The 26,904-nt window shown below is 35.1% G+C and overlaps 1 protein-coding gene across 1 annotated transcript in view; it reads right to left on the bottom strand.

The window, feature by feature from the left end:
* CNTNAP4 (contactin associated protein family member 4) overlaps positions 1–26,904 on the bottom strand; it is a 244,074-nt gene that overhangs the window by 33,555 nt on the left and 183,615 nt on the right. Inside the window, exons 11-15 of the mRNA XM_074812982.1 lie at positions 26,073–26,179; positions 23,335–23,454; positions 19,119–19,316; positions 11,217–11,373; positions 7,368–7,495 (exon numbers count right to left, since the gene is read on the bottom strand). Of these exons, the coding sequence (XP_074669083.1) occupies positions 7,368–7,495; positions 11,217–11,373; positions 19,119–19,316; positions 23,335–23,454; positions 26,073–26,179 (710 nt within the window). The remainder of the gene's footprint in view (positions 1–7,367; positions 7,496–11,216; positions 11,374–19,118; positions 19,317–23,334; positions 23,455–26,072; positions 26,180–26,904) is intronic.

The raw sequence follows: 26,904 nt of genomic DNA, 5'->3' as shown, positions 1-26,904 counted from the left end.
CAGGGTGGGAAAAGGATTTCTTCACTTTACAGTATCTGACTCACAGTCTCCTATTTATTTTTCTGGAACTGCCAAACACCATGTAGTCAGGAAATCAATAATATTTAGCTTTATCTGAGTAGTAAGACTGCAGTCTTCCTATAAGTAAAAAAAGAATATCCTGTTTGTTATAAAGCAGCAGCATATTTATACTGCAAAAATTACTTTATTGTCATATATCAACTAGTCTTACCAACTTGAAATTGTAAAGTGAAAAAGGGACAAATGAGAACAAGAGATAAATTAGCCATTTTAATACGGCTAATTAAGATAGTAAAAGTGATTCTCAAAACAACTGTGCAACTGCAAGTTGTAGCACTTTTCAAGTTTTTAATCAAAACTGAAATCTGCTATTTATATCAATTCTTCATGATATCTCTAAGTGTTGTATAATCCATTCTTTCAGTGTGAAACTCCAGCAGCGATAGTGAGTACTGAGGCAGAGAAAATAAAGATCTTATGTTGCCAATCAATATTTTCTGTATGGGTTTTTTTGACTAGTCTTCCCTCTCCCTCAAACAAATCAAATCTCTGGTTGACATGACACAAAAGATACTACCATCTCTTATGGACTGACAAAGCTAAGGCACACTGCTGTTAATCTGGGGTTGCTAGCTGTGATCTCAAAGCAGCAGTAGTCTTTGTGGAGATGACATTTAATGTGCCTTCCATCTTTCCCATATTCTCCCTCTTATAGAGATTTTGTGAAACACTTAAAAGGTACTGAGACAGTTTCCAGCAGAGAGTGCTCTTCACTGTAAGAGCCAGCTTCTGGTCTCTGGCACATAGACAGGATCTTTGAATTTCACTGGAATGCCACTGTGATCAGATCATAAGTGCACAGTAGTAGTAATGCAGAAGGTTAATACTGTAGGAAGCGTGCTCATCATAAATTGTAGATCCTATTAACCTGTCTGATCTACACTAGTGGGTTATCTTAGTTAAACTACCAGTAGATAATCAGCATTTTGCCTGTTGTCTTTGGTCTGCTCCTCCCTATCTGGCCTCATAAACTGGTCTTTAAGTTACATGATCATCTATTATTTGTGTCCTAAGGTTTTATTTGGTTGGTTTGTTTGGGTTTGGTGTTTTGTTTTGTTTGGATGGGGGGCGTTTGCTTTACTTTAATCCTGTGCAAAACCAAGCAGGAAAATCATCACTACCTGTTACATGGTTTAGTTACATATATTTCTTTCCATATTTTCCCAATATTTTTGTCAGTTTTGGTACATGCAAAAATTTCCCTTCATCCAGCACAGCAGAGAGGAGGCCGAAATTACTGAGAAGCGTGCAAATTGCTTCTTCTAAAGCTATCCTCCTAATGTTATGAAGTCTGACCAGATGGCAACTGTTTGCTTCTGAGAATCTGTGGAGTTCAGCTGCCCCATCTGTATCACTACGTCCAGCTCTGCTACATTGCAGTTACGAGAAAACTCATAGATTAAAAGACCAGAAGGGAAAACTGCGATCATCTAGTTTGACCTCCAATATGCCAGACTACATAAATTCCCTGAATCAATTTTTGTTTGAAAAACATTTATTCTAGGAAAAATATTCAAACAATTCAATTAAAAATTGTACATTTATGAAAAATTCACAAATGCTTTTACTCTCAATTTATATATATATATTCATATGTGCACACATACTCAGCCCATTGACCTAGCTTCAAATCCTGACCACTGGATGTTTTTCTGTTTTTTTTCTTCTGCTTTCAAAAACATTATTTAGAAGTTCTTACTCTGTGAAACTTCATTTAAGTTGAGCACATCACCTCAGATTTTGCTGGAGTTAAGCAAAGAGATTAAGAGGTTTTCACTAAAAAATGCATCTCTTAACTTCTTTAATGCAATCCTTTAACCTTACATCCTTTTTATATAGTGAAAACTGTAACCACAGACTTGTATTAAACTTCTTGATTATACAGGAAGCAGTACGGAGGATAAAAATAATGTTGATTAGACTGAGGTTAGGACAAAAATAAATCAATATTGTACAACTAAATAAGAGGAAGATGTGAATACTCAGTATACAGATACTTCTGTTATTAACAGTCAAAGACATGCCCTGATTTGTCAGGCTACTGCAGATAGGTAGAACAGATTATTTTTGGCTAAACTTAGAAATTTACTGTGCTGCTGTAATGAAGGTATCACTTATGATTAGTTAATACAGTTGGTCTCTAAAAATATTATATCCAAAGGTCACACTGGGTTTGTTTCATTTAAATGTCAAACTGGAAACTCACATTGAATGGATTATCTGCTCTCATTTGCCTTCTTGTACTATCATTCTGCTGTTGAATTTGTACATTTCCTTTTTATTGTTTTAAATCAACCAAGTATGTGATGCACTCTCAGATATCTTATTCGACTCAAAGTATCTCACCTCACCAATATTGCTTTTACCAATACTGAAGTCCCTCTACAGTCTGGCCAAATTTACTTTGTATGAACTAATGCTGAATGATATATTATCTTTACATTGTATTGCACTATCTCTATACAATGTTTTATGCAATCAAGATCTACATTATCAATTTTATTTTTGGGCCAAGAATCAGTCTGATGCAGACAGATTATAATTACCCATTTATTACACATAATTTTGGCACATTAGATTTCTTTCAGTGTTCTGAACAGATTTATATCTTCTAATACTTATTGGAACATCATAGTAATAAATCAGAGTATTTCCGGTAAGTTCTTGCAAGGAAAACAACAAAAAAACCCACTTGAATGGTGTGGTTTTTTAAAGTCTACCCATACTAACTGAATATCTTTATTAGAATTTAATCAACATCTGTTTTTTTCTTGGATAATGACAAAAATAATGGAGATGCCTCTTTCTTTTTTTAGGAAAACCACAGTATTCCTACCTATTAATGGCCCAAAGGTTTCTTTTGTCCTCTTACACTTTGAAAACTTTCCTGTTACCCTACTCAGTTGATATAGGTTAATTTGAATCTTAACTTTCATTATATTTAGATATATTTTTCAATCTGATACCAGCAGTGCTGGCATGCAATTTATTAGACATATTGTAGAGCAGAAAAGAAAATATAGAAATGAATCAGTAAAATATTTTAAAGGTGATAGAAACAGGTGAGTACTACTTATGTGTGGTTGAGTGTCATCAAATCCTATGGCCTAATTTATCTAAATGGCCATATTCCTTTAGAATATCATTACTACTTTCATTGCACTTTGGCATGTTAGAAATATAGATAGCTAACTCTATCACAAATGCTGAGAAAAATTATTAATATCTGAATGGAACTTTATACGTAAAGAGAACTATACTGATATTGCTTTTGCTATTATTTTTCTTATATTAGGTTACTCTTTCCTGCTTTGTTCTAGCAAATATGTTTCGGTTTTCTGTAAGTAACACACTTTCAGTGAAGAGAGTCAAACCATAAAACCTAACATAAAGAAACCAAGTACAGTAATGCAATCTTAAATAAAAGAGTGAAAATATAAAATATACAATGAAGCATAGGCAACTTCTGCCAGACTGCATTTGAGTTATGATACATGACCTCTTAGAAGTACCTATGAAGTAACTCTAACTTGGAAACTTAGTCAAGAGAGTGCATGGTTTATGACAATTCAATTCAATGAACTATTTATAAGTCTAATTTATATTGCTGTGGGCATAAACAATCATTTTTATCTCTCAGTAGGTATCCTACAAGGAATAGATCATTGATATGATGAGAATTTATGATCTTTTGATTTTGAATCATTTAACAAAGTACTAACCGTGTCACAAATACAATTAAACCTTCTCCCCCATACAGCATGCCAGTGAGTTATTCTGAAGAATTTATGTCTGTCAGAAAGAACAAAAAATGTGTTTAATAAAAGGATACCCCCTATGAAGTAGAATTGTATAATTTAGTTTTAGAGAGTGACAGAAGCAGAAATAATCAATAATCTCTCTGGAGAGTACTCAGATCACACTTGTGAATCCAAGAATATCTATTTTTCATTGTTTAGCAGCACTTCTCAAAAATCTATATTTGCTACTAGATTATTTTTGTGTTCTCCACCTATCCAAAGGTGCAGAAGAAAATAAATGTCATTAAAAGTGCATTTAATTAGACCTTTATGGATGTCTGCAACCCGAGGTTATAAAAAATCTTAATAATGGTCCTCTTCTTTTCTGCAGCTTTAAAGTGTTACTGATGTTATTGTTGATCTCACAGGAGAGTTTAGACTTACTTCATCACTTTTGTCTAGTGTGAAATTTAACATGTAAAACTCAGAAACTACTACAACTCAAAGTTTTTTACATTTTGGAAAACAACTTTAAATAAAACTTTCACTATAAACCCCACTGCTGATAGATAAAAATCATTGCAAAAAATTGCAGTAAGTCATAGACTCAGTCATTTTCAGTATAATGATTAAAAGAATAGTATAGAATGTTTATTGTAATATATATAATTATGTTATATATGAGAAAAGATATTAATATAATGTAATATACTAGAAAATATATATCGTATTATGTAACTCCTATATTATGCATTATTACACTATAAGATATATATAATCATATAGTATGATAATGGTATAAAATATATTATATATGATACATAATATAAAACATATCAAACAGACTATATAACATATGATGCCTCATATTGATATATTTTATTATATTTTATCATTTAACTAGTATTTTACTCAACACCTTGCTCTTTGTTTTTACATTAAAATTCTATGATTTTACATAAATTTTTCCTTCAGAAATTATGTATTTTTTTCTCAAATTTTAGTCTCTACTTCCCTAAAAGCATGCTATCTCTCATTGTCTTTGTCTTTATGATGTAAATGGCTGAGAAAAATTGCTTATTACTGCTTTTATTAAACAGTCAAAGTGAATGTTCCTTTTCAATTTTTTGCTGTATTATTACTATTAACTGTTACATTCTGAAAGGTCTTTTCACTGAGATTATTTCAGTCGATTGCTTCTTTCTGAAGTCAGATTTTATAATGTTGTCTGACATTACAAACATATTTCTCTGACATTCAGACTGACTTCTTGTGCTTGCCCTCATGATATTTTAGAGTTCTCTATTGCAGCCTGTCTAGAAACACTGATCATTTAGCATCAGTGTGAAATCTTACAGCAACTCAATCACTCAGACTATGCAAACATCAAATAAAAGCAAGGAGGTCAATGGGTGTCAGAACTGTCTGTATGTTTTAATGATTCACCCGGGGAAGTTAGTTAGCTTCCATGTTTTAAGATTTGTGATAATTGGGGTCAGGTTATACAATTAATAGTAGTTGGGAATTTGGTGAGTAGTGAAATTGAAATTCTTCCCACTTATAAGTATTACACAATGTGTAAATACTAACATTTCATCACTATCATTGTCCCTGGTTTCATTGTCCCTGGCTACAACAGAGGCCTGCTGCATAATAGGCTGTATGAGCATGGCCAGTCAATTGAGGGAGGTGGTTATCCCAATCTACTCAACACTTGTAAGACAACATCTACATACTGCCTCAAATTCTAGGCCCTTCACTACAGGAAAAACATTGCTAAACAGGAGCAAGTATGGGGAAGGCCACCAGGATGTTCAGATCTGGAGCACTTTTCCTGTCCTTCAGGCTGAGGGGCCAAGGCTGGTTCAGCCTGGAGGAGGAACAGCTTTGGGGGGCACCTGACAGCAGTCCCCAACAGCTAAGGGGAAATCATCAGGAAGACAAAGTCAGGCTCTCTGCATATGTGTAGGATATGAATATCAAAGACAATGGTATAAATTGAAACAACAGAGTTTCAGGCTTGATCTAAGCAAAAAGAAATTCTTACTGAAGACAGTCATGCAGCAGAGCGGGCTGCCCAGAGAAGCAGTGCAGACTCTGTCCTTGGGGCTTCAAGTCCCTGTTTGACAAAACCCTGAGAGACCTTGTCTGAGATCATGGTTGACCCCACTGTAAGGAGGAGATGTCCTTAGGTCCTTTCCACTGTGAATTATAACATATCCTATGTCATAACCCCATGATTTAAGAGGTCTTTGATAGGTGGGATAAATGATCAGCTCACAATTGGATGTCAGACAAGTGAAAAGGAAGCACCCAATAGTGGTTTTTTGATGGCATAAATTTTCATAAGGAAATTAGAATGCACTGCTGCAACACACATCTGTTAACAAATCTTCCAGGCATAATCACCCTGAGAAGTCACAGAAATGAAAGTAGAGATGACATAAAGATTAATAAATGCTAATATATATGTATTTATCTGTGCAGTCTCCTGAGTGAGCCTAAAAGTACAGATCTGTACTTCTTTACTGGTATTCATTTCCTCTTATTCATAAAGGCTGAAGAAATTTGAAAAACAAACACATCGTCATATGATGAAGGAGAAAAATCACATGATGAATAAAAATAGTAATTTGTATTTATTTGAAACAATAGTAAAGTTAATCAAAACTCTTAGGGTAGCATTGGATGTAAAGAAATTAAGCTTATTAAATATTTTAATCCCTTACTCAACTGTAGACAAAATCCTGTCCATTCAACTTTTCAGTTAAGATCTTTGCTTCTTCTGACTCTTGATTGCAAATAGCAGTAGCCATAGAATTTTGTGCAATAGTTTACTACTGAACATGAACCAGATCTGTTCTCTTTGCCAAAGATGATGGAAATTAATGAAATCAGAAATGTCATCACAAATCTTCAATAAGGTATCAGTTTTCCTCCAGTCATCTCATTACCTTTAAATTATTTCCTCACACATTATATTTTTCTGGTTACTACATATATATTCGGGATGTACAAGCTTTCTGTTTTGAATTAGTTTGTAAATTTTCATTTCTTCTGTGGACTTGAAATTTTGCTCATAGGTATTGCACATACTTGATCAATCTCCCATAGTATAGTTTTCTTAGTTGCACAAATACTCAGAGAAGTTAATATATTTAAGGATTGGTGATGGAAGCATGTATATCGACTGAAGGGTATGTTTATCCCAAAATATGGTACCAGTTATGAATTCCCCTTCATGTAATGCTTTATGCATGACTTAATTCAAATTGCATAAAAACACTGGATTTTGTACTCAGAATATCTGTTTGAAAACTATACTATTTCTGTCATCACTATTGATGTGTATCATCAAAAATATACCTTTATAATTCTACCCTGGTTTGCACTGGACCATAGCGTTTTGCCTTTTTCCTTTATAATTATGAAAAGAACTGTATGAAATATTTACAAAAGTGTATCTTAGGCTGTTTAGGAAACATTTAAAATTTATTGCAGTCAAAACCCATTGTTGCTTAACAAAACTCTGCAGTTGTTACTTACTGTCACCACGGCAAAGCAGAGGCCCCAGTTTGTAAGCTGCTTCAGAATTTGGTCTATCAGTATCTGTGATCACAATTTCAGTTACTGGTAGATGCTCCTTGTAGGAAAGGAATCCAGTATCATTCATCCTGAAAAGGTAAAATGAAAGCCACAGCTCTCTTAAATGTTTCTGATAAACATTTCATTGTGATTGACACATTACTTAGGAAAAGGAAATAATTAAATGCTGAAAAAAAGTGCTGTGTAACTCTATTCGTAATAAAAGCAACTGTGAATACAAACATATGCTTTGGTATTGGTATTTTGATCATTTGACAGGACAGAAACAATTTCATGGGAAGTGGTCAGTTTTATGGTTGTGCTTGTCTGTGTAAGCATGCAAAAGTATTTTTGTCATAAATGGATACCTAGCTGGCTGCCTAAGCTAATGTATTTGCCCATGCCTGTTATTTTATGCTGCTGAAGACATACTGTATCTATAATGGTTTGTCTCTTTATTATGGAATATTAAATGGCTTAACATAACTTTCAAATAACTTTTTTTCCTTTTCCACCTTGACAAAAGCTAAAAAAATCAAATAGAAAAATATGAAGTCATGCTGAGTGTAGGAGAAAAGCTTATGCTACAAATATGCAATTTGCAAAAAAGGAAATACGCAACCTAGCACGCAGAGGACTGTTCTGGTTTTGGCTTTTCATAGTAGCTAGTATGGGGCTGTGTTTTGGGTTTGTGCTGCAAACAGTGCTGATAACACAAGGATGTTTTAATTACTGCTGAGCAGTGCTTACACAGAGTCAAGGCCTTTTCTGTCTCTCCTACTCCACCCCACCAGCAAGTAGGCTGGGGGTGCACAAGAAGCTGGGAGGGGACACAGCCAGGACAGCTGACCCCAGCTGACCCAAGGGATATCCCAGACCATATGATGCTCAGCATAGAAATCTGGAGGAAGAAAGAGGAACTGGGGGGAATGTTTGGAGTGATGCCATTTGTCTTCCCAAGTAACACACATGATGGAGCCTTGCCTTCCTGGAGATGGCTGGACACCTGCCTGCCGATGGGAAGTGGTGAATGAATTCCTTGTTTTGCTTTGCTTGTGTGTGTGGCTTTGCTTTAATTATTAAACTGTCTTTATCTCAACCTCTGGGTTTTTTTCACTTTTTCTCTTCTGATTCTCTCTCCCATCCCATTGAGGGGGAGTGAGTGAGCAGCTGTGTGGGGCTTAGGTTGCCGAGTGGGGTTAAACCATGACAAGCGCACACCCAGCACTTGTAATCATAGATCAAATTCCTTGTTTAAAATCTTTGTTAACTTAGTGTCAGAACTGATTTTTTAAATTTCATAAGCACCAGTTTTGGCCCTAAAAGTGCTGAACCCATGGAAATATTCAATCACTCAGGACCATTTTGGAAAACTCAATCTGTCCATTCAATCCATTTATAGTTGAATCATCCCTTTAATGGACAAAGCAAATAGCTCAGAGACAAAAGTACAAACTCAGAGAGGGGGGGAAACCTGGAACTCACACTGCTCGGAGATTAAACATAAGACACTCTCCCCAGAAAGCAAATCACTTTTCTCTGAGAATGTGGTTAGGCTTAGTAACCCCCTCTCTCAGTACACCACACACTGGGACTGAGACAATGGGAAGACATTCCATTCTTGTGTTGAATGAAATTAGTGATTTTTTTCTCCTCTCCCCCCTTCATTTACTAACATCACCAGCTTTCTTCTGTATACAATTTCTGTTTATCTGTCTTGGAGCACAGTGCACACAGATGTACATATTTTTTCAGGATTTTTTTTTTTTCTTAAGTGAGAAATGCAAAACATTAAAAAAAAAAAATGTTACTTTTTGATGAAGTGAGTTATTGCAGATTTCTCATTTAAAACTGAAAATAAACCTCAAAAGACCAAAACTGTTTGCTTCAGTAAAACTATGTTGCAAATAAAGGGAAACTGAATAGAAACTAGCTTAACTCTTCTGCAGAGAGGATTTTCATTTTTGTAGATCTTTAGAAACAGATTTTTTTTAAAAAAAAATCTATTTTAGACTTTTAGAGACTTTAAGATTTTGATTAGTCAAACAGGAGTTTTAGAGGTATGTAAAATCTATGAAATAAGATAGATTTAATTATGAAAATAGAATATCAAACCTGTATTTCAAAACTGCACTGTGTGTAACTTTGGTTTTCTGTGCTCAGAAACCACCTCAAACAAGCACAACTTCTACCTACTTTTTCTGCCCTATTAACAGTATTGTCAACTAATTCAAACCAGTATTTTCTAAGGAACCAAATGTAACATTAAGCACAACTACTAAAATATTGTAAACATAGTCTCTATAACATTGGAGTGACAGAGATAAAAATCTCCACTTAAAATTAAAATGTCAAAAGTGGATACATACAGAAATATAAAACAGGAGGAATCATATTTTCAATGTAATACACTCATCAACATATTCAATTTAATTAAAGCAGTTATAGCAAAGACATGCATGTCATCCTCTATCTGCTTTATTTACAGGTATGTTATCATTATAAATTAGCCTACGTATGTGAGCATGGATTAAATGAATGATGAAACAGCAAGAATGTATTATATACACTATCAACTACTCAAAATCCTGTCTCAGAATGTATTCATTCTTTAACACTTGTTTTGCTGTTGGGGATCAAAAATTGCTTGCATTTTTGTACAATAATAAGGAAATTCCTAGTGTTCTGTGTATTTGTTTAATCATTTTATTGGAATAAGCACAGCAGACATCACTCTGTGAGTTTTACAGCAGATGTCAATTCTTTCCCTACAGAAACTTTTGAAGCTTGTGAAGAATTGTTCTTTGACGTACCCTTTGTTGTTTTTTAATTTCTGTATCTGCTGAGTTCCCTGTTCATGACAAGAGAATAAGCATTTTCCAACCAAATTCCCTAGTTGGTCCTCTAAAGGAAGGGTAGATATCTAGCTTGAGGAGAAAATAACTTATTGTTTCATTTTGTACACATGATGTTCCTTACATTTTTCTATTTTCAAAAAACAAATGTTGATTCATTTATTAACATGCATACATTATTATTATGCAACATTATCCTACTCACTGAATCATATTTATGTAAGTTAAATATGCTTTAAATTTAGAAACTTAAAAGTTTCTTCAACAGAAAAGCTTTCATTTGAAAAGTCTGCTTTGTAAAATGTTATTATTGAGAAAGCTGGATCTGAACCTCTTAAGTGAAAAATCAGGTTCAGATTTGACACTGTAACAGGAACTCATTTCTTACATTACTTAATTGAATGGGATCACAAATAACATCACTGAATTTCAAGTATAAGTGGAAGTTCTACATTTTAGAAATCCTTCCATCCCCTTAAAGCAATATTTGAGTGCTTTGCTTCACTGATAGCAAGGGTGTCTAATTTTAATTATCTAAGTTGTAGGTGACAAAAAAGGGGTAAAAAGTCTAAATTTAAAAGTGCAGTTAAAAATTATGCCAGAACCCTTTATTTTAGCTTTAATCACTGTCAGTATTTTGAAACTAATAACTGAATTTGCATTAAAGACCAGAGTTAATGTCTTAATATATAACATGTAATATACTACAAAACTAGAAAATATCTGTATACAGTTAATGCTTCCCCCAGAATTCAGAGTAAAAGAATTAACAGTAACACTTAATGTATATAGTTATAATTTTGTGAGAAAATATGTTCTGTATCAAAGAAGCAGGTAACACCATGGTAATTTAAATTTACAACAGCCTGGTGCTCTAAATGTGCTAAGACCTGTATATTTTCTTTATTTACTTTCCAGGAAAAAATACTGTGAATAAGCAACAGTAAAAAGTCACCATTCATCTCTGTCCGCATCACAGTTGCAGTAATGCTGGGAATCAATGCAGCTCCCCTCTAATCCGCAAGAACATTTTTGTACAGTGGGCAAGGCACCTCCCCAGTAAGTCTGTGTTTCATTTGTTCTTCCAATCCACCAGCTCAGTGGCACGCCCTCTAAAAGGTACGTAAGAGAAAATCAGTGCCCAGTCTTGTCTCCTACTTCTCCCAATATTTCTCATCCAAACAAGTTTCCAAAACATTAAGCAGAGAAAAATCACCCCTCAAATCTAAAAACTTTAACAACAATTAGAAAAAAAAATTACTACCTTTGCTTGATAAGTAATTATTCATTTTAATATTTCATTATCAGGTATTAAATGATTGTCACAGGTTTTTGCCTGCATTAGTGGAAAAAAGAACTCACAGTCCCTAGCTCAGTCAGCCATGATATTAGAATCATTTATCTTAAGCAGTCCATTTATATAATTCATTTTAAAATGATCCATGAAAAAGGAGATACCATCGCCCTAAAAAATCAAGGTAGTTTATATTCTCAAGTAAAGATCAATTTCAGATCATGGAACAACCACCAATAGAACGAGAAGAGTTATAGAAAAGCTATACAGAAATGGTCTCATCCTGCTACCAAGAGTACTACAGAGTACTACTACCCATATCTGTGATGAACATTAAGCAGCTGAATAGTGGTGTTAATCAGAAATGCCCAAAGACAGCTGTTCGTCACAGCAGATTCAGAATTTATATACTCAGAGACAGCAGAAATCATGTTAATGGTGCTCCCATAAGCAAGCTGATGTATCTGGTGAGCAGAAGTGGGGTTTCCCAGGATTATTACATCTCTGTTTGGTGCATCCAGTCAGCATTGTTTGTAGCAAAATGGATGTTTCCTTAATATTACAGTACTGCAGATTAAGCTTAAAGATGCTGCCAAGCAATCACAGCAACAGAAAATATATACAGAACAGATAATAGCTAAAAGATATGAAGCATAAAGATAAACTATCTCAAATGAGAAGAAGGTTGATAGATGCAATACATGAAAGTCAAGGCATGAGAAGAAATCAAGTACTGTTAAATTACAGAGTTTCTTATAGATGTATTTCTTTTTGCTGCTGTTGGAGCTCCAAGCTTTCAGCAGCAGGGCCCCACAAAGAAGCTGAAATTTATCCTAGTAGCAACTTTACTTACAACTGCCACTGCTTATTAAACCTCACTGTTAGATAAGATCTCCATTACACTGACAATCTCAGATCGTACACATATTGACTGCATTCATTACCACACAACTGTCAGCCCAGCAGGCCAAGAAAGAGTGCAAGCAGTTTCTGGAAAAGTCAAACTTGCATAATGTCATCAATGTCCAATATCAGTATTTGTGTTTGCAAGCCATCATAGGAGGAAGAAAACCTAGAGACATTTTATAAATAATTTATCAGACAACACTTTGAAAAGTTTCCAAGAACTAAGACTGTAAAAAGCAGAATATTTCTGCTGTTTCAACAGCATGCCTTAGCTTTATATTGTAGTCATGAATTAATATTCCCAGTCTTTCTCTAGGGACACTGGAGTATGTTTAAAATCTGGTCTCAGTTATTTCTTCATACAGCAGGGTGAGGACAGAGTATTTACTGAAATGCTGCAAGTTCATACTGATTAGCCCAGATTGATATACCTACTTTGGCAGAAAATATTGCCTAAGCAAAATAAAGCTATTAATTAAAATGGCTACAGATTTCTTAATGATAATCACATAAATGTATTAATAGGTGACTTCTTTAAAGACATTGTTTGCAAATGGTATTCAGACTGATTGAATGTAATATATTCTTAAAATACAGTCAGTTAAGAATTACTACGTGTTCCAAAAAATATTTCATGTGACCATCACCAAATTCTGTACTTGTGAGATATAGCTAGCGGAGATTATAGATAGTAGAAGTGGGAGGGATTAAATTGTGCATGCAATTTGATAATGTACTTATTTGCATTTCAAATTCTGCTGTTTCATTGTGCTCATACTAAATGAAACAGAACAAATTTATGTCAGTAAAATGTTATTTGAATTGTGTTTTAATGTCAGGTATGCTTCAGTTACTAGCTATGTGTGATTGATTGCTTTTTGTTTTCTAATTCTGACTATAAAATCATTCAAAAACACATGCATAAAAATCAGCAAGTGAATACATAAAGGTGATCATAAAGATGAAAACTTGGTGAAGACTATTTTCAGATGCTGAATAAAGGAAATAGCAACTAAGTCAGCAAGTCCAAAATTTCAAATTAGTTCCCTTTACTTTCCTAAACTTCCCTCAAATTTTTAGAGCATTTGTATTCCAAACAAAATTCTTATTTAGCTCTCTGAGTTCTTCTAAATAGGCTGAGCATCCTATAAAATTTAACTATAATTCACACTTATTATTGCAACATCTTTACCAAAATTTCCAGTGAATTTTCTAAAGTTTGTGGTACTATGTCACACTGAGACACTAAAAGTTAGAATGTATATCTGCTGGATCAGGCTGGAAGTTAAATGTTTCACATAAAAATAGGTGAGAAATATATTTCCAAAGCTCTCAAACAGAGCACTAGATTTTTTGGTAATAGTTTTAAATCTGTAACTACTACTCTTCAGAGATAAGAAATAATATGTTCTGTCCTCTCCATACTTTTCAATGGAAAGATATACCTTGAAGACAAAAGACATGAAAACAAGACACAATCCTTAATTTCTCTCTCTCTCTTTTTTTTTTTTTTTTTTTTTTTTTTCTTTCCCCCCCAGCTCTCTGTTATCCAGGAGATAAAAGAAAGATGTAGTTCATGGAGTGGCATGACCTTAAAATTTTCAAAAGATAGTAGAATTCTCCTTTTCCATAATATTAGCAAGTTCTAAATTTATATCTCTAGAAAGAAGAAGATGATAAATTGGAGGATATTTGAAAACCTCTCATAACCTCAGAGAAAAAAGCTTATATATTGTTGTGTCCAAAGACTAAAAATCTTTACCAGACTAAAAATATTTTAGCATATATTCATAATACTGGGGACTGGAAGAATGAAGAACTGCCCATTGTAGAAGATCAGGTTCGAGAACACCTAAGGAACCCGAAGGTGCGCAGGTCCATGGGATTTGATGAAATGCATCTGCATGTCCTGAGGAAACTGGCAGATGATGGACAAGCCACTATCTATCATATTTGAGAAGTCGTGGCAGTCCAGTGAAGTTCCCACTGACTGGAAAAAGAGCTAACATAACCTGGACTTTTAAAAAAGGGAAACAAAGAGGATCTGGGGAACTACAGGACAGTCAGTCTCAACTCTGTGCCCAGAAAGATCATGAAGCAGATCTTCCTGGAAAATATGTAAGGGCACATGGAAAATAAGGAGCTGATTAGTGACAGCCAACATGACTTCACTAAGGGAAAATGATGCCTGACAAATTTGGTGGCCTTCTACAAGCACTGGTGGATAAGGAAAGAGCAACTGATGTCATCTACCTGGACTTGTGCAAAGCATTTGACACCATACCACATGAATCCTTGTCTCTAAACTGGAGAGACATGGATTTGATGGATGGACCACTTGGTGGATAAGAAATTGACTGGGTGGTTGCCCTCAAAGAGTTGCGGTTGACAGCTCAACGTCCAAGTGGAGAGCAGTGATGAGTGGCGTTCCTCAGGTTTGTGTTGGGACTGACATTATTTGACATCTTTGTGGGAGACACAGACAATGGGATTGAATGCACCCTCAACAAGTTTGCCAGTGACACCAAGCTGTGTGGTGCAGTTGACACACTGGAAGGAAGGGATGCCATCCAGAGGGACCTTGACAGGCTTGAGAGGTGGGTCCATGCAAACCTCATGAAATTTAACAAGGCCAAGTGCAAGGTCGTGCACATGGGTTGAGGCAATCCCAAGCACAAATACAGGCTGGTGATGCGTGGATTGAGTGATGAGTGGACTGAGTGCAGCCCTGTGGAGAGGAATGTGTGAGCAGCAGTAGATGGAAAGCTATGAGCCAGCAATGTGCACTCCAGCCCAGAAAGCCAACCATATCCTGGGCTGCATCAACACAAGTGTGGCTAGCAGTTTGAGGGAGGTAATTCTCCCCCTCTACTCCGCTCTTGTGAGACTCCACCTGGACTACTGTGTCCAGCTCTGGGGCCCCCAACATAAGAAAGACAGGGACAAGCTTAGCAGGTCCAGAGGAGAACCACAAAGATGATCAGGAGGCTGGAGCACCTCCCTTGTAAGGACAGGCTGAGAAAGTTTGGGTTATTCAGCCTAGAGAAAAGAAGTCTCCAGGGAGACCTTATAGCAGCCTTCCAGTACTTAAAGGGGACCTACAGGAAAGGTGGGGATGGACTCTTTATCAGGCAGCGTAGCGATAGCACAAGGGGTAACAGTTTTAAACTGAAAGAGGGTAGATTTAGATTGGATATAAGAGGAAATTATTTACTGTGAGCATGGTGAGATACTGGAACAGGTTGACCAGAGAAGTTGTGGATGCCCTGTCCCTGGAAGTGTTCAAGGACAGGTTGAGTGGGGCTTTAAGCAACCTGATCTAGTGGAAAGTGTTCCTACCCAGGGCAGGGGGGGTTGGAACTAGATGATCATTAAGGTCCCTTCCAACACAAAACATTCTATGAATACACTGTTGTCAGTTTAGGTGCATTCCAGTTTTAACTAGGGCTTATCTAGGCATTGCCAGTTTTGTTCAACAGTAAGTAGATGGCTTGACTACTTCTAAGACTGTACAGATGTCTAATTCTCTAAATAGCACTGCATTACAGTGCTCTGCTGAGCTCGATATCTGCTCTACACAATTTAAAGGTGATTCAGCCAGGTCTTCTTTAGCTACAGCCACTACAGTGATCACTGTGTAAATATAACCCTATTCTTCACCACTTATCAAACATGTTGGATGCCTTTATGCACCAAGACTTTGGAAGGAGTGGCTGATACTCCAGGGGGTCATGCTGCTATCCAGAGGAAACTCATGAAGTGCTACAAGGGGAATTGAAAATACCTGCACCTGGGGAGGAACAGCCACAGGCAGCAATATATGCTGGGGGTTACCAGCTTGAAAGCAGTTTGATGGAAGAGAGTTTGGGGGTCCTGGTAGACACAAGGTTGAACATGAGCCAGTAATGTGCCCTTGCTGAAAAGAAGGCTACAGTTATCCTGGGCTGCATCAGGAAGTTGAGGTGTTGCCAGCAGGTTGAGGGAGGTGATCATTCCCCTCCATTCAACACAGATGAGGCTATATTTGGAGAATTGTGTCCGATTCTAGGCTCCTCATTACAGAAGAAAAATGGAAATACTGGCGAGAATCCAACAAAGGGCCAAAGAGATGATTAAGGGACTGAGCATCTCTCCTATGATGAAAGGCTGGGAGAGAAGGAACTGTTTAGCCTGGAAAATAAAAGGTTCAGGGGGATCTTATCAATGTGTATAAGTACCTGAAGGGAAGGTGTAAAGACAACTGAGACAGGCTCTTTCCAGTGGTGTCCAGTGACAGGACAAGAGGCAGTGGGCACATACTGATACACAGGACATTCTTCCTGAACATCAGGAAATACTTTTTCACTGTGAGGGTAACTGCCACAGGTTTCCCAGAGAGATTATGGAGTCTCCATCCTTGGAGACATTTAAAAGCCATCTGGACATGCTCCTGGGCAACTGACTCTAGCTGGCCCTGCTTGAGCAGGGGTGTTGGACCAGATGACTTCTAGATGTCCCTTCCAACCTCTGCCACTCAGTTATTTGTGATTCTGTGATTCTAAGACTGTACAAACTCATATTACTTTCTGCTGATGTGGTTCAGATGCTGAAAACAGCATCTATTTCAGTGCATATTCTAGGTGCACTGATCACAGAGTTCCCTGAAAAAAAGTATCAGTGCATATATTTTGCAAAAAAAAAAAACCACCACCTTTTCCCTTCTTGTAGGTGAGAGCTAGCCTTTCAAAAGCACAGAGCAGTCTATATCTACAAAGGGGCATCTGCTGCTTCTCCCAGGAACTTTATCTGTTTTTACCGTTACTGTGACTGAATGGGTCAAAGAGGATCTGTCCTTATTAAGTCATCCACTGTGGTCACCACTCTTGAACTAAAAAAAAGCAGATCTCAATCCTGGAATGTAAAAATCAGAATTTTATTTTAAGGAAGTGATTTAATTAAGAATGCTAGAAAAGATAAGGTAAAGTTAATACATCCCCTAAACAGTTACAAAAATGTGGCTCCGTCTTGCTTTCAAACAGAGAGGGAAACATAAACCCTGACTCTCTTTAATAAGTGTTGTTATTTCATTCCTATATCACAAAACTCAGCGTTGCCATTTTTAAGCAGCCTCACTTCAGAAGCCAAGACTGACCATTACCAGATCCTAGCTTTCTCTCACCTCAGAACAGACTAAAGCTCACTCTTCAGAGGAATGGCAAGTTGCATTTGGTGCAGTTTGTGTTAGTGTTTAAACAAAGAATGGTTTTAGAAAATCTCTAGAACTCACAAATAACTTTCCCATGACTATTTACCTCTAACATTCAAAACTAAATTTTACATGGCTTAGCGCAATTAACTGATTGAGCTCTTTTAACTTTCTAGATAAACCTGTATTTCCGTGCAATCTCATTGGATCACAAAAAAAGAAAAAAAAAAAATGTAGGAAGTCCTGCTTGCCTGGCTCTTTCCCTCTATTCTTCTCTGACCTAAATTTTTTCATGGTTTCCAGATTGATCAGTCTGCTGAAACTGGTGAGTTGAGAAGGTGGGGTTTATTGCTTTTTTTGTTTTCGCTTAGTCTATGTGACAGTTGATAGCCAAAGGATATGAAATACCTAGAGAGAAAAATCCTGAAACCCCCTGCTTGGTGTAAACCAGGCTTTTGAACATCTAACTATAACTTTAATTTGCAGTCCATAGGTAAAAAGGAGGCTCAGTGGGACATCTTAAACAGCAGGTTCACCTTTTATGCTGTGGAGATATTTTAGAGCAGATATGCTGCCAAGAGTGAATTCTAGTCTAAGAAGTCCAGTGATGTCCACGATATAATTAAGGAGAAAGAATATATAGGAAGTTTAGAGACAGAATCAGAGACTGTTGCACTCAGATGTCTGCTCTCTGCTTAGTAGGAAAGAATGTCAAGAATTAGTTTGAGCAGTTTCTGGTGGACAAGTCAAACAATTTCACTTAGTTTTTTGAATGACAGTAAACAATGAGACTTTTACTTCTACATTATTTGGAGTCCTTATAATAGATTTTCACGGTGAAGTCTGTTAACAGCAGCTCTGTGTCAGTGAAAGTTAAGATTTAAGTAGGCTATATAACTTAATTTTTCTTTAAGTACATCAGAGGATCTCCATTTTTCTCTTAAAACAATTATACTTTTGTCAATAATCCATGTTTTAACTATTAGGTTTTTTTATGAATGCTTATATTGGACAGTAGAAATTCAATATTATCAATGCTTTTTGTCAAGCACTCATGTACATTAAGTGTTCAAAAACATTCAGCAATAAAATTTTGCTGAAATCTATGCACTAAGTTGTGTTCTTTTAAGGAGACATTTCCTCAGTAATTCCTTGATTAAAATGCCAAAATCCCTGGAAGGCAGATCAACAGGAACTCTGTTAATAATAATCTCTGTTAATTTAAAAGATATATAAGAGAAATCAACTTTGAGAACACTCATCTGTGAACGAAGATCATTACAAACTGACATTTGTGTTTTTCTGGTTCAAATATCTCTTGGCAACTTATAGGAACCTGAGTACTAGATATTTGAAGTAGTTCAAATTCTGTAGTAGCAAAATGCCATAACCTTGATAGAAATAAATACCTTTAATAGCCAGTAAAATAAAATGCATTATGCAACATAATAAAATTTGTCTGCTTTACTTACCTGGCTTATCTAAAAGCCTCGACTTTTTGCAGTGGTAAGCAAGCTCCTGTTCACAGTGCTCTGCATGGTTAATTGTAGCCTGAAGCTGGTCTAAGCTGGCAGAGTACTTGAAAAACACAGTGTGTGGGTTCTCTCGATTAGCACTTTTAACTCTGGTTAGGTTGGTGTTGTTATGCTGTATAATTGTCCACGTTGTATCTTTCAAAACACATATGACAAGCAATAAGGAATGAGAAGTAGTTGCATAAGTTGATAATGGAAAGACAATGTATGATGGAGTCAACCAAACTTTAAAGTGACTTCTTTGATCACAAAAAGTGATTTGGGGCATATGAAACAGAGACATAAATCACTGTGTAAAAATACAAACAATAAGTCATTGTTTCTATTTATAGGTAGATTATTGTACCATGATTATAACAGGTATTCAGCTTGTTATGATTATCATCTCTGAAATACGATACAGTTTATCTGGTAAATTGCAATCACCGAATAGAAAGAAATAATACTTACTATTGTTACTTTTCCCAGGCTTAAATTGTTTCTAAAATAACACTAAATTCTATCTTAAATTATAACTACATTACATATATACACTACATATATACATATATATGTGTATATATATATTACACTATAATTTGAATTAGTATATTCTGTGTGAGAAAATGGCCTACAGCCTTTTTCTGTTATGCAAAAAAGCAAAAGTAGCTTGCAAATACTGTATTTACTATAAAACTCAGGTTACATGAAGGTGAGTTATTCTAGCCATCTAAAATCAAATAGTAGTCTTTATTTGAAATAGTATTCAAAACTTGCATTTAGTCAAGGACTAACAATCACAGCTTCCAAAGTTCAATATGAAGTTGCTTCCAAACACCTGACATAATATTAATTTATGGCAACCACCATGGTATGACCACTTGACTCAGTACTATAACATGATAAATTACTAGTTCAGAACTGAGAGCCACATTTCCCTAAAAAACACATACTGCTCTTAAGTTGACTTTTAGCTTGTATACTGCTGGGTAAGGCAGCTACATACTTCATTGCATTGCATAGACAGGTCTTATGATTCATGTAAACTGGAGGCATACAAAGTATTGCCAAAATAGTTATTCCAGAAGCAGTTGAACTGTGTCTGCAAGATTTTTTGTTCTATGAGTCATTAGTAAATATTCAGTACTCCAAACATTATTTCTGGAAAAATACGTTCTGAAGTAATGATCTTGCAATAAAAGAACAGAAAAGACTTTCATATAAATATACATATAATTCACATAGTTGAATAATAAACAATATATTGCACATTTGTAAAAGACATGTGCTAAGATGTGCAGTCTGCTCTAAAATACTTTCTCTAACCTGGAGCCATGTTGCTTACACTAAACAACAAAGCAGTTCGATAGCTTTCCAGTTATATTGATACTTCACAAATATCCTTTCATTAAAAGTCTTCTTTTAACTTCCTACAGCGATTATGGAAAGTGTTTTTAATTGTAAAATCTTACTACAATGCAAAACCACACAGATAAAATGGATGTTACAATACTTATATAAAGGCATTACTTTAAAAGCTACTAGAGGGCATAGACTAAGTACTATGTGTTTACTTTGACACTCGGAAAGATGATACTGGCTGGCACCATAGCACAGGAATGCATTGGTCCCTGTGTCCTACAGTCTGCATACAAGGAAACGTATCAGACTCTCTGCTTGGGAGTACAGAAATTAGTCCCTCCATGTTCTTTGAAATATAAATTGCCCTAAATATTGGTGCTGATAAAGGCTCATTTGATTCTGCTGATTTGTACTTCTGCCAAGCCCCCCCACCTCTAAATAAGGAAGCACTGAGCTTATTCTGTTTCAACTTCCACTTGCAAAGCCTTTAACAGTCTGACCCCCATGACTAAAACCCACTTCAAGGTAGGGGTGAGCAGGCGCTCAGTTAACATCTGTCTGGGTCAGCCAAGTCTAGATTCATAATCATTGTATTCTTGTATCTTAATGGCCAATGTAATTTGAGTAGATATGAGAATTCTTTTTTTCTAACTTGTAGTATTACTGATAACATTTCTGATTTTCTAATAGTAGTATTTCTAGCTATTTAACAGAGTTGTATTTTATTTCATTAGTTTCCTACAGGCCACACATGGTTGACATTACAAGATATTTATAGAGAGAAAACAACTCATAGTCACTTAAAGGACGAGTATTCATCAGAAAACCTAAAGGAAATATCAAGGTGAGATGACTATTCAAAAAATAGTTTATTAAAAGGAGTTTATTTATGTAACCTTTTTTTAATCATTGCTTACCAGTTTTTGGTCAAATTATAAAATCTTATGAAGTACATGCTCATGATGTCAAAAAGCAGATGGCTAGAAATATAACAAACTTAGATTTCTTTTTGCACATTCACATGCACACGGACAAAAATATATCTAAAGGCTATGCTGAACATAAAAAATAAGACAAACAGGTCACCTATCAGACTCATTGTCACACCCCCAAATTTACAAAGAGAAAGAAAACCAGGTCATTGCAAAATTTAGTCCTTTTTACTGGCAGTGTGGACTGTAGGCTTTTCATTCTGAAACCGACCTCCAAAGATAAAAGCAGGGAAAGGCACTTCCCTCCCAGCTGCCTGAAAAATAGAGCCCCATGAATGTCAAAGACAAGGCAGTGCTGTAAAAAATGTGGACATCTGCCTTCCCTGCCTCTGGTGGGGAAAGGGAATACCAGTCATGAGGAAACTGGGAACAAAACAAATACAGAAAATTCATCCTGTCAGGCTGCTTCTCAAGATGAAGAACTGATCAGTGAGGTTTGCTTAATGTGGTGAATAAAGAGTGACTGAGGAAAACAGTAACAGCTGTTCATGGACACACAAGGATAAATCAGACACTACACTGTACCTTAGAGAGTTATACCCGCTGAAAAAAGTTGTCATCTTTCTGCCATGATTTTTGGTCTTTTTCAGTCTTGTAGGACATTAGGGTATTTCTTTTTAAGGGCCTGTGCCAATCTGAACTGTGCCCACCATGAGCTAGCACAGTTCACTGTAGAAGTTAAAGTCAGGAGCTGACGTGGTGAGACTAGTTAAATGGCACAGAGTGATTGAAATGATGTGAATTGTATTATTTCAACATCTATAACAAGTATTCTTTAGACTGCTGTGAAAATCAGCCAATGACACTGGCAGACAGAGTCCTGTCAGTTTCTCAAGAAATAGATGTGACCATAAATTGTTTACAAATGAACATCAAAAGCTTATGATTAAGGTTTCTATGTCAAGTTCTGAACACTTAGGAGTTGAGGATATACATATCTAAATCAAATTCTACTATAGGTTATTCGTGTAGTCTTTTAAACAGTTATAACTGTGTAAAAATATATTTTTGTCACATAAAACAGTAAAGTGTTTCCATCATTTTGGCTGGAAAGCAATTCAAATAAATACAGGCTAAGTAAAAAGAAAACAGCCACAAATAAAGCAATAATAAATTTCAAAAAGCCATTTAAATGTAACCTTCATTGAAAGGACATATACTAATAGGCATACACAGACAACATCAAATGGTTTGTTAAAAAGCAGTCTGACAATAAACTCTGATATCTAAAACTTCTAGTGATATAAATGGCCAGACTCAATGAACTGGGTGCAGAAGAGGAGACAGGGTGCCTGAAAGTGAGGCTGAAAGAGTCCCACTCTCGCATTGTATTTGCATTCTCAAAAAAATCTACTTGCAGTTTGAAAAATGAAGCTTTATGTCATATTCCTCATAACAAAGGCCAGTTCTGAATTACAATTTTTCAGAAGGCTACTAGGAAAACTCAGTAATTTTTTCATAAAACATAACTTATTTCTCATTTCCTTAATGTCCTCAAGACGCTGTAACTTCAATGAAAACAAAGCAGCTCCCCAAAAATAAACTACTATGACATCGATTCCATATGGAACACATATTCTATTTATGCAAAGCACAACAGGAATGCAGCATTATCTTCACAGACTGAGTACTGTTATTATCTTAATTTCTCTGCCTAATTCTTTGCCCAGTATTCTGAGCTAAGGAGTCACCTTCATTTTGTTGTGCATGTATACATTAAACTTATGAGCTACAGTGGCTTCTTACTAGATAACTCATGTTTCAATATAATGAGCATGCATACAGACCCAGCTGTGAGTTAAGGAAGTTTATCACCTCACCTGTCATATTACAGTATACAAGAAACGGTCCCAAGGGGCCACTTCCATCTGAATCAATATTGTAAAAGCCTGAAGTGTTCCCTCTGTGCTTATAGGCTTCACATGATTGCTCATAGATGGCTGTAAAAGAACACATTCCATCACAAATGTAATGGCATAATTTTACATTTTATTCAAGGAATTAAAAAAAAAAAACCTGTTTGGAGTCTGTCAACGGGGAAAAGAAGTTGTGTGTGTTCACTGCTAAAGAATACAGAAGAAAAGAAATGAGCAGAATCTTACTTTCATTTGATTTGTAAAGCACATTTGGTTTTATTTATTGGGGACATCACAAGGGGATATTCAAGCATTTTCTTCCATATTTCAAGCTGGAAACTTCAGGAAGGAAACTGTGAAATGTGGCTGAGTAAATGGTTGTAAAAACTGCCAAGTAACATGAATGCCAAGGGTATTACTTAGACACTGGTAATCAGATTTTGAGGAAAAAAACCACTAACTACCTCAACCAAATCAGATTTTTGTTGTTGTTGTTGTTACATACAACACAAGGTAAACAGTTTCTAGGTGTTCTGATTGTCTCCTGGCATTTTTTGCCTTTCACACTTCTTGTTTTCTTCTTTTTTTAAACAGAAGGGCAAATGACTTCTCAGAGACTGCAGTAAAAGAACTAAATAAGCAAAGACAAAGTGACAGCACCTTGGTGCCTTGTCATGTATACTTTATATCAGTCAAGGCCTAAAGAAAAGTCTGTGATGACTCCTTTATGATCAAAAAGCTGAGAAAAAGCACTTATGAGTCCACCTCTCTACTTAGACATGACCCACTAATGATAATGCCACAGCTAGACCACATTAGCCTAACTTCTCCTTTAACCATGATATTGCTATCAAGCAGTCATACTGTTCTGGTCTTTCTTTTCAAAATTAGACTGTGTGCTCTATCAGTTAGTACCAAAACTTGAAAACACTGTCAAAAAGAAAGAGCCATTAGATTCAGGGAAAAAAAATAGTTATGATTGCTATAGAAATAAAAGCAAAGCTCCATAATAATTATTAAATGTCTAGAAGATTTTGATCTCTACAACCTCATTTTATTTATTTTTTTTTTAAAAAAAAGCTTTAGAATACTAGTACAGTAATCCAAAAGAAGAGCTGTTTTTTAAAATCAAGCTAGTTTTTGGAAGAGTGTGATCTCTGTATTTGTTCTCATGGTTACTGACATTATATGGCAACACTTATCAAAAAGATAAACAGTTCCTTCAGATTGATTACTCTATGAAATATTCAGAATGCAAAATTTATGTAATTTTCAAATGGAATTTTATGGTTCCTTAGAGTAAATAGTCTTAGTTAAATTTAAACATGACAAAAGAGATTCAATTATTCATTGATTGTTTTATGAACATTGTATTTTGTATACTAATATTTCAAGATCAGTAACTTATTTCTAGGTTTATATTAAAAAAGAATGTTTCTTTGAGTAATCAAGGGGAATTTTTTCTTTTGAAATGACACAGTAGTGTGATAACATGTCCAAAAATTATCCTAGGTTCTTGATTTTAAGTAATTATTAAAATCACTAAAATCAAGTACTAAGAGACTCCCATTTTATATCCATAGGTGCAACATTTTATTAATCATAAACAAATGTCCTAGAAGGCTTTTATATGTATTTTTGACAATAAATAAGAATTCAATAACTCTTATCATAGTATTAAATTTCTCACAGAGTCTTAATCATTGGGAAACCGTGCCCTCTATCTGTCCTTATAGACATCATCAGTTGATTCAGCATATGATTTTTCAATTTATAATCCCCTCCATCTTCATTTTGGGCTTGTCACAGTTTTATATTATACACTGTAGTATTCAAAATTATCTGTATATTTTCATCCTTTCTTTGTTACACACATTTTCTTAAAATTGTTATTTATGCCACTGTGTTCTTTACAATTAAGGCATTACAGGAAAAGTCATCACTGTTATTGAGTCTGTACAAGCAAGATTTAATAGCCAGTCTTCTAAAATCAGAGTTCTCAAAAAATCCTATGTGTGTAAACATACGTTCGTTTCATAAAATCTGCCCACAAGGATTGTGTAGGTTTTATAAGAACAATTTATAAAACCAGAATTATATCTGATCGTTAGGGTAGTCTGGAATTTTTTAAAATTATCTGTAAAGTTTCTTAAGGATTTCTAGTTATTAGAAGCATAAAATGAGGGTAAAGATTTATTCTGTTTCCCAGAACATGCTTAAAACAGTACAAATGTAGGGTATCTCCTGTGAAATTAGTTACTTTCAATTTCTCTTAATCCACTCCCTGATTTAGAAAACTACATAAACACATGTTTAGGGTTAGTATGTGATTACCTTTGCACATGAATGTAGTCCTATTGTCTCAGAAAAAAATAATTGTTGTGATGAATAAAGATGAATTACACACATTTCTAAATGATTTGCTGATTCAGCAAGAGGAATTATATGGATGGAAGAGTATATTACTGACCATCTCATGCAAATTATGAAAAATGTGAAACAGAAACAGATAAATATTAGAACTTTTAATGAGTTTCCTGCTACATATTTTGAATTCTCAAGGCCTTTCCTTGAGCCAACTTATGAATTTTTACATGAATTAAGAAATCTTCTAATATGAATGATCAATACAAATGTATATTTTTTGTAGTGAAAAAATCAATCAGAAATAAAAGCATAGTCAGAAAACATCGTAGACTTACGATAGTGGCAAGTAGCGCCCTTGTAACCAGTGTTGGCACAGTTGCAGTAGAAGCTGTTCCAGGACTGTGAGCACTCACCACCATGTTCACAGTAATTAGGCAAACACCTAAAATGAAAAGAGCATTTTCACTGTCTTTTCTGTTCATTTACATGTCACTTGTACTTATCAAAGGATACAAAATCATGAAAAAGAAGTATAGTAATATGAAGGAAGTCTTCAAACTCATTGGGGAAGATGTCAATTTAATTACTAGAAAATTAACATAATTTCCCTTCATCTTCACCACTATTCCTATTGCCTATAATAAATTAATTAATTATGCAACAAACCTGTGAGAACAGAAGTGTAAGATGCATAATTGTTACATATTACCATTTAACTATCTGCAATTCGATACAGACTGATAAACCAATGAAAGATTTACATGCTGATAATTCACTAGCAAGTTTTGTAACTGATAAGATTTCTTCAACAAGATTTATCACAATAAAGTGGCATCACAACAGATTTCTTTCTATTCTTCTAAAAATAATAGAATTTTTTTAAAAAATCATATAACAAATAAAAGTGACCATAGTACTTTAGAGCTATTTCTTATTCTAAAATCATGGTTACTTTCTATTCTAGACAGAGTAAAATATTCAGTATGTCAGTTCCATTACAGGAAGTAACCACCAGTGAAGCCAGTTTTCATTCTGGTGATATGAGCAGAAACCTGAAGAATTTTGGTGGCTTCCTTCTGGATTTACAATAGTTGACTACAAAGAAAATTTGCCTGTAACTGCTTAATGATTAAGAATGTAACACTATACCTGAGTATAAGATATTGC

The sequence above is a fragment of the Strix aluco genome, chromosome Z (assembly GCF_031877795.1).
Source record: "Strix aluco isolate bStrAlu1 chromosome Z, bStrAlu1.hap1, whole genome shotgun sequence".
Classification (NCBI taxonomy): domain Eukaryota; kingdom Metazoa; phylum Chordata; class Aves; order Strigiformes; family Strigidae; genus Strix; species Strix aluco.
Note: the sequence above shows the minus strand (reverse complement) of the source record. Positions and strands in the feature narration are given on the sequence as shown.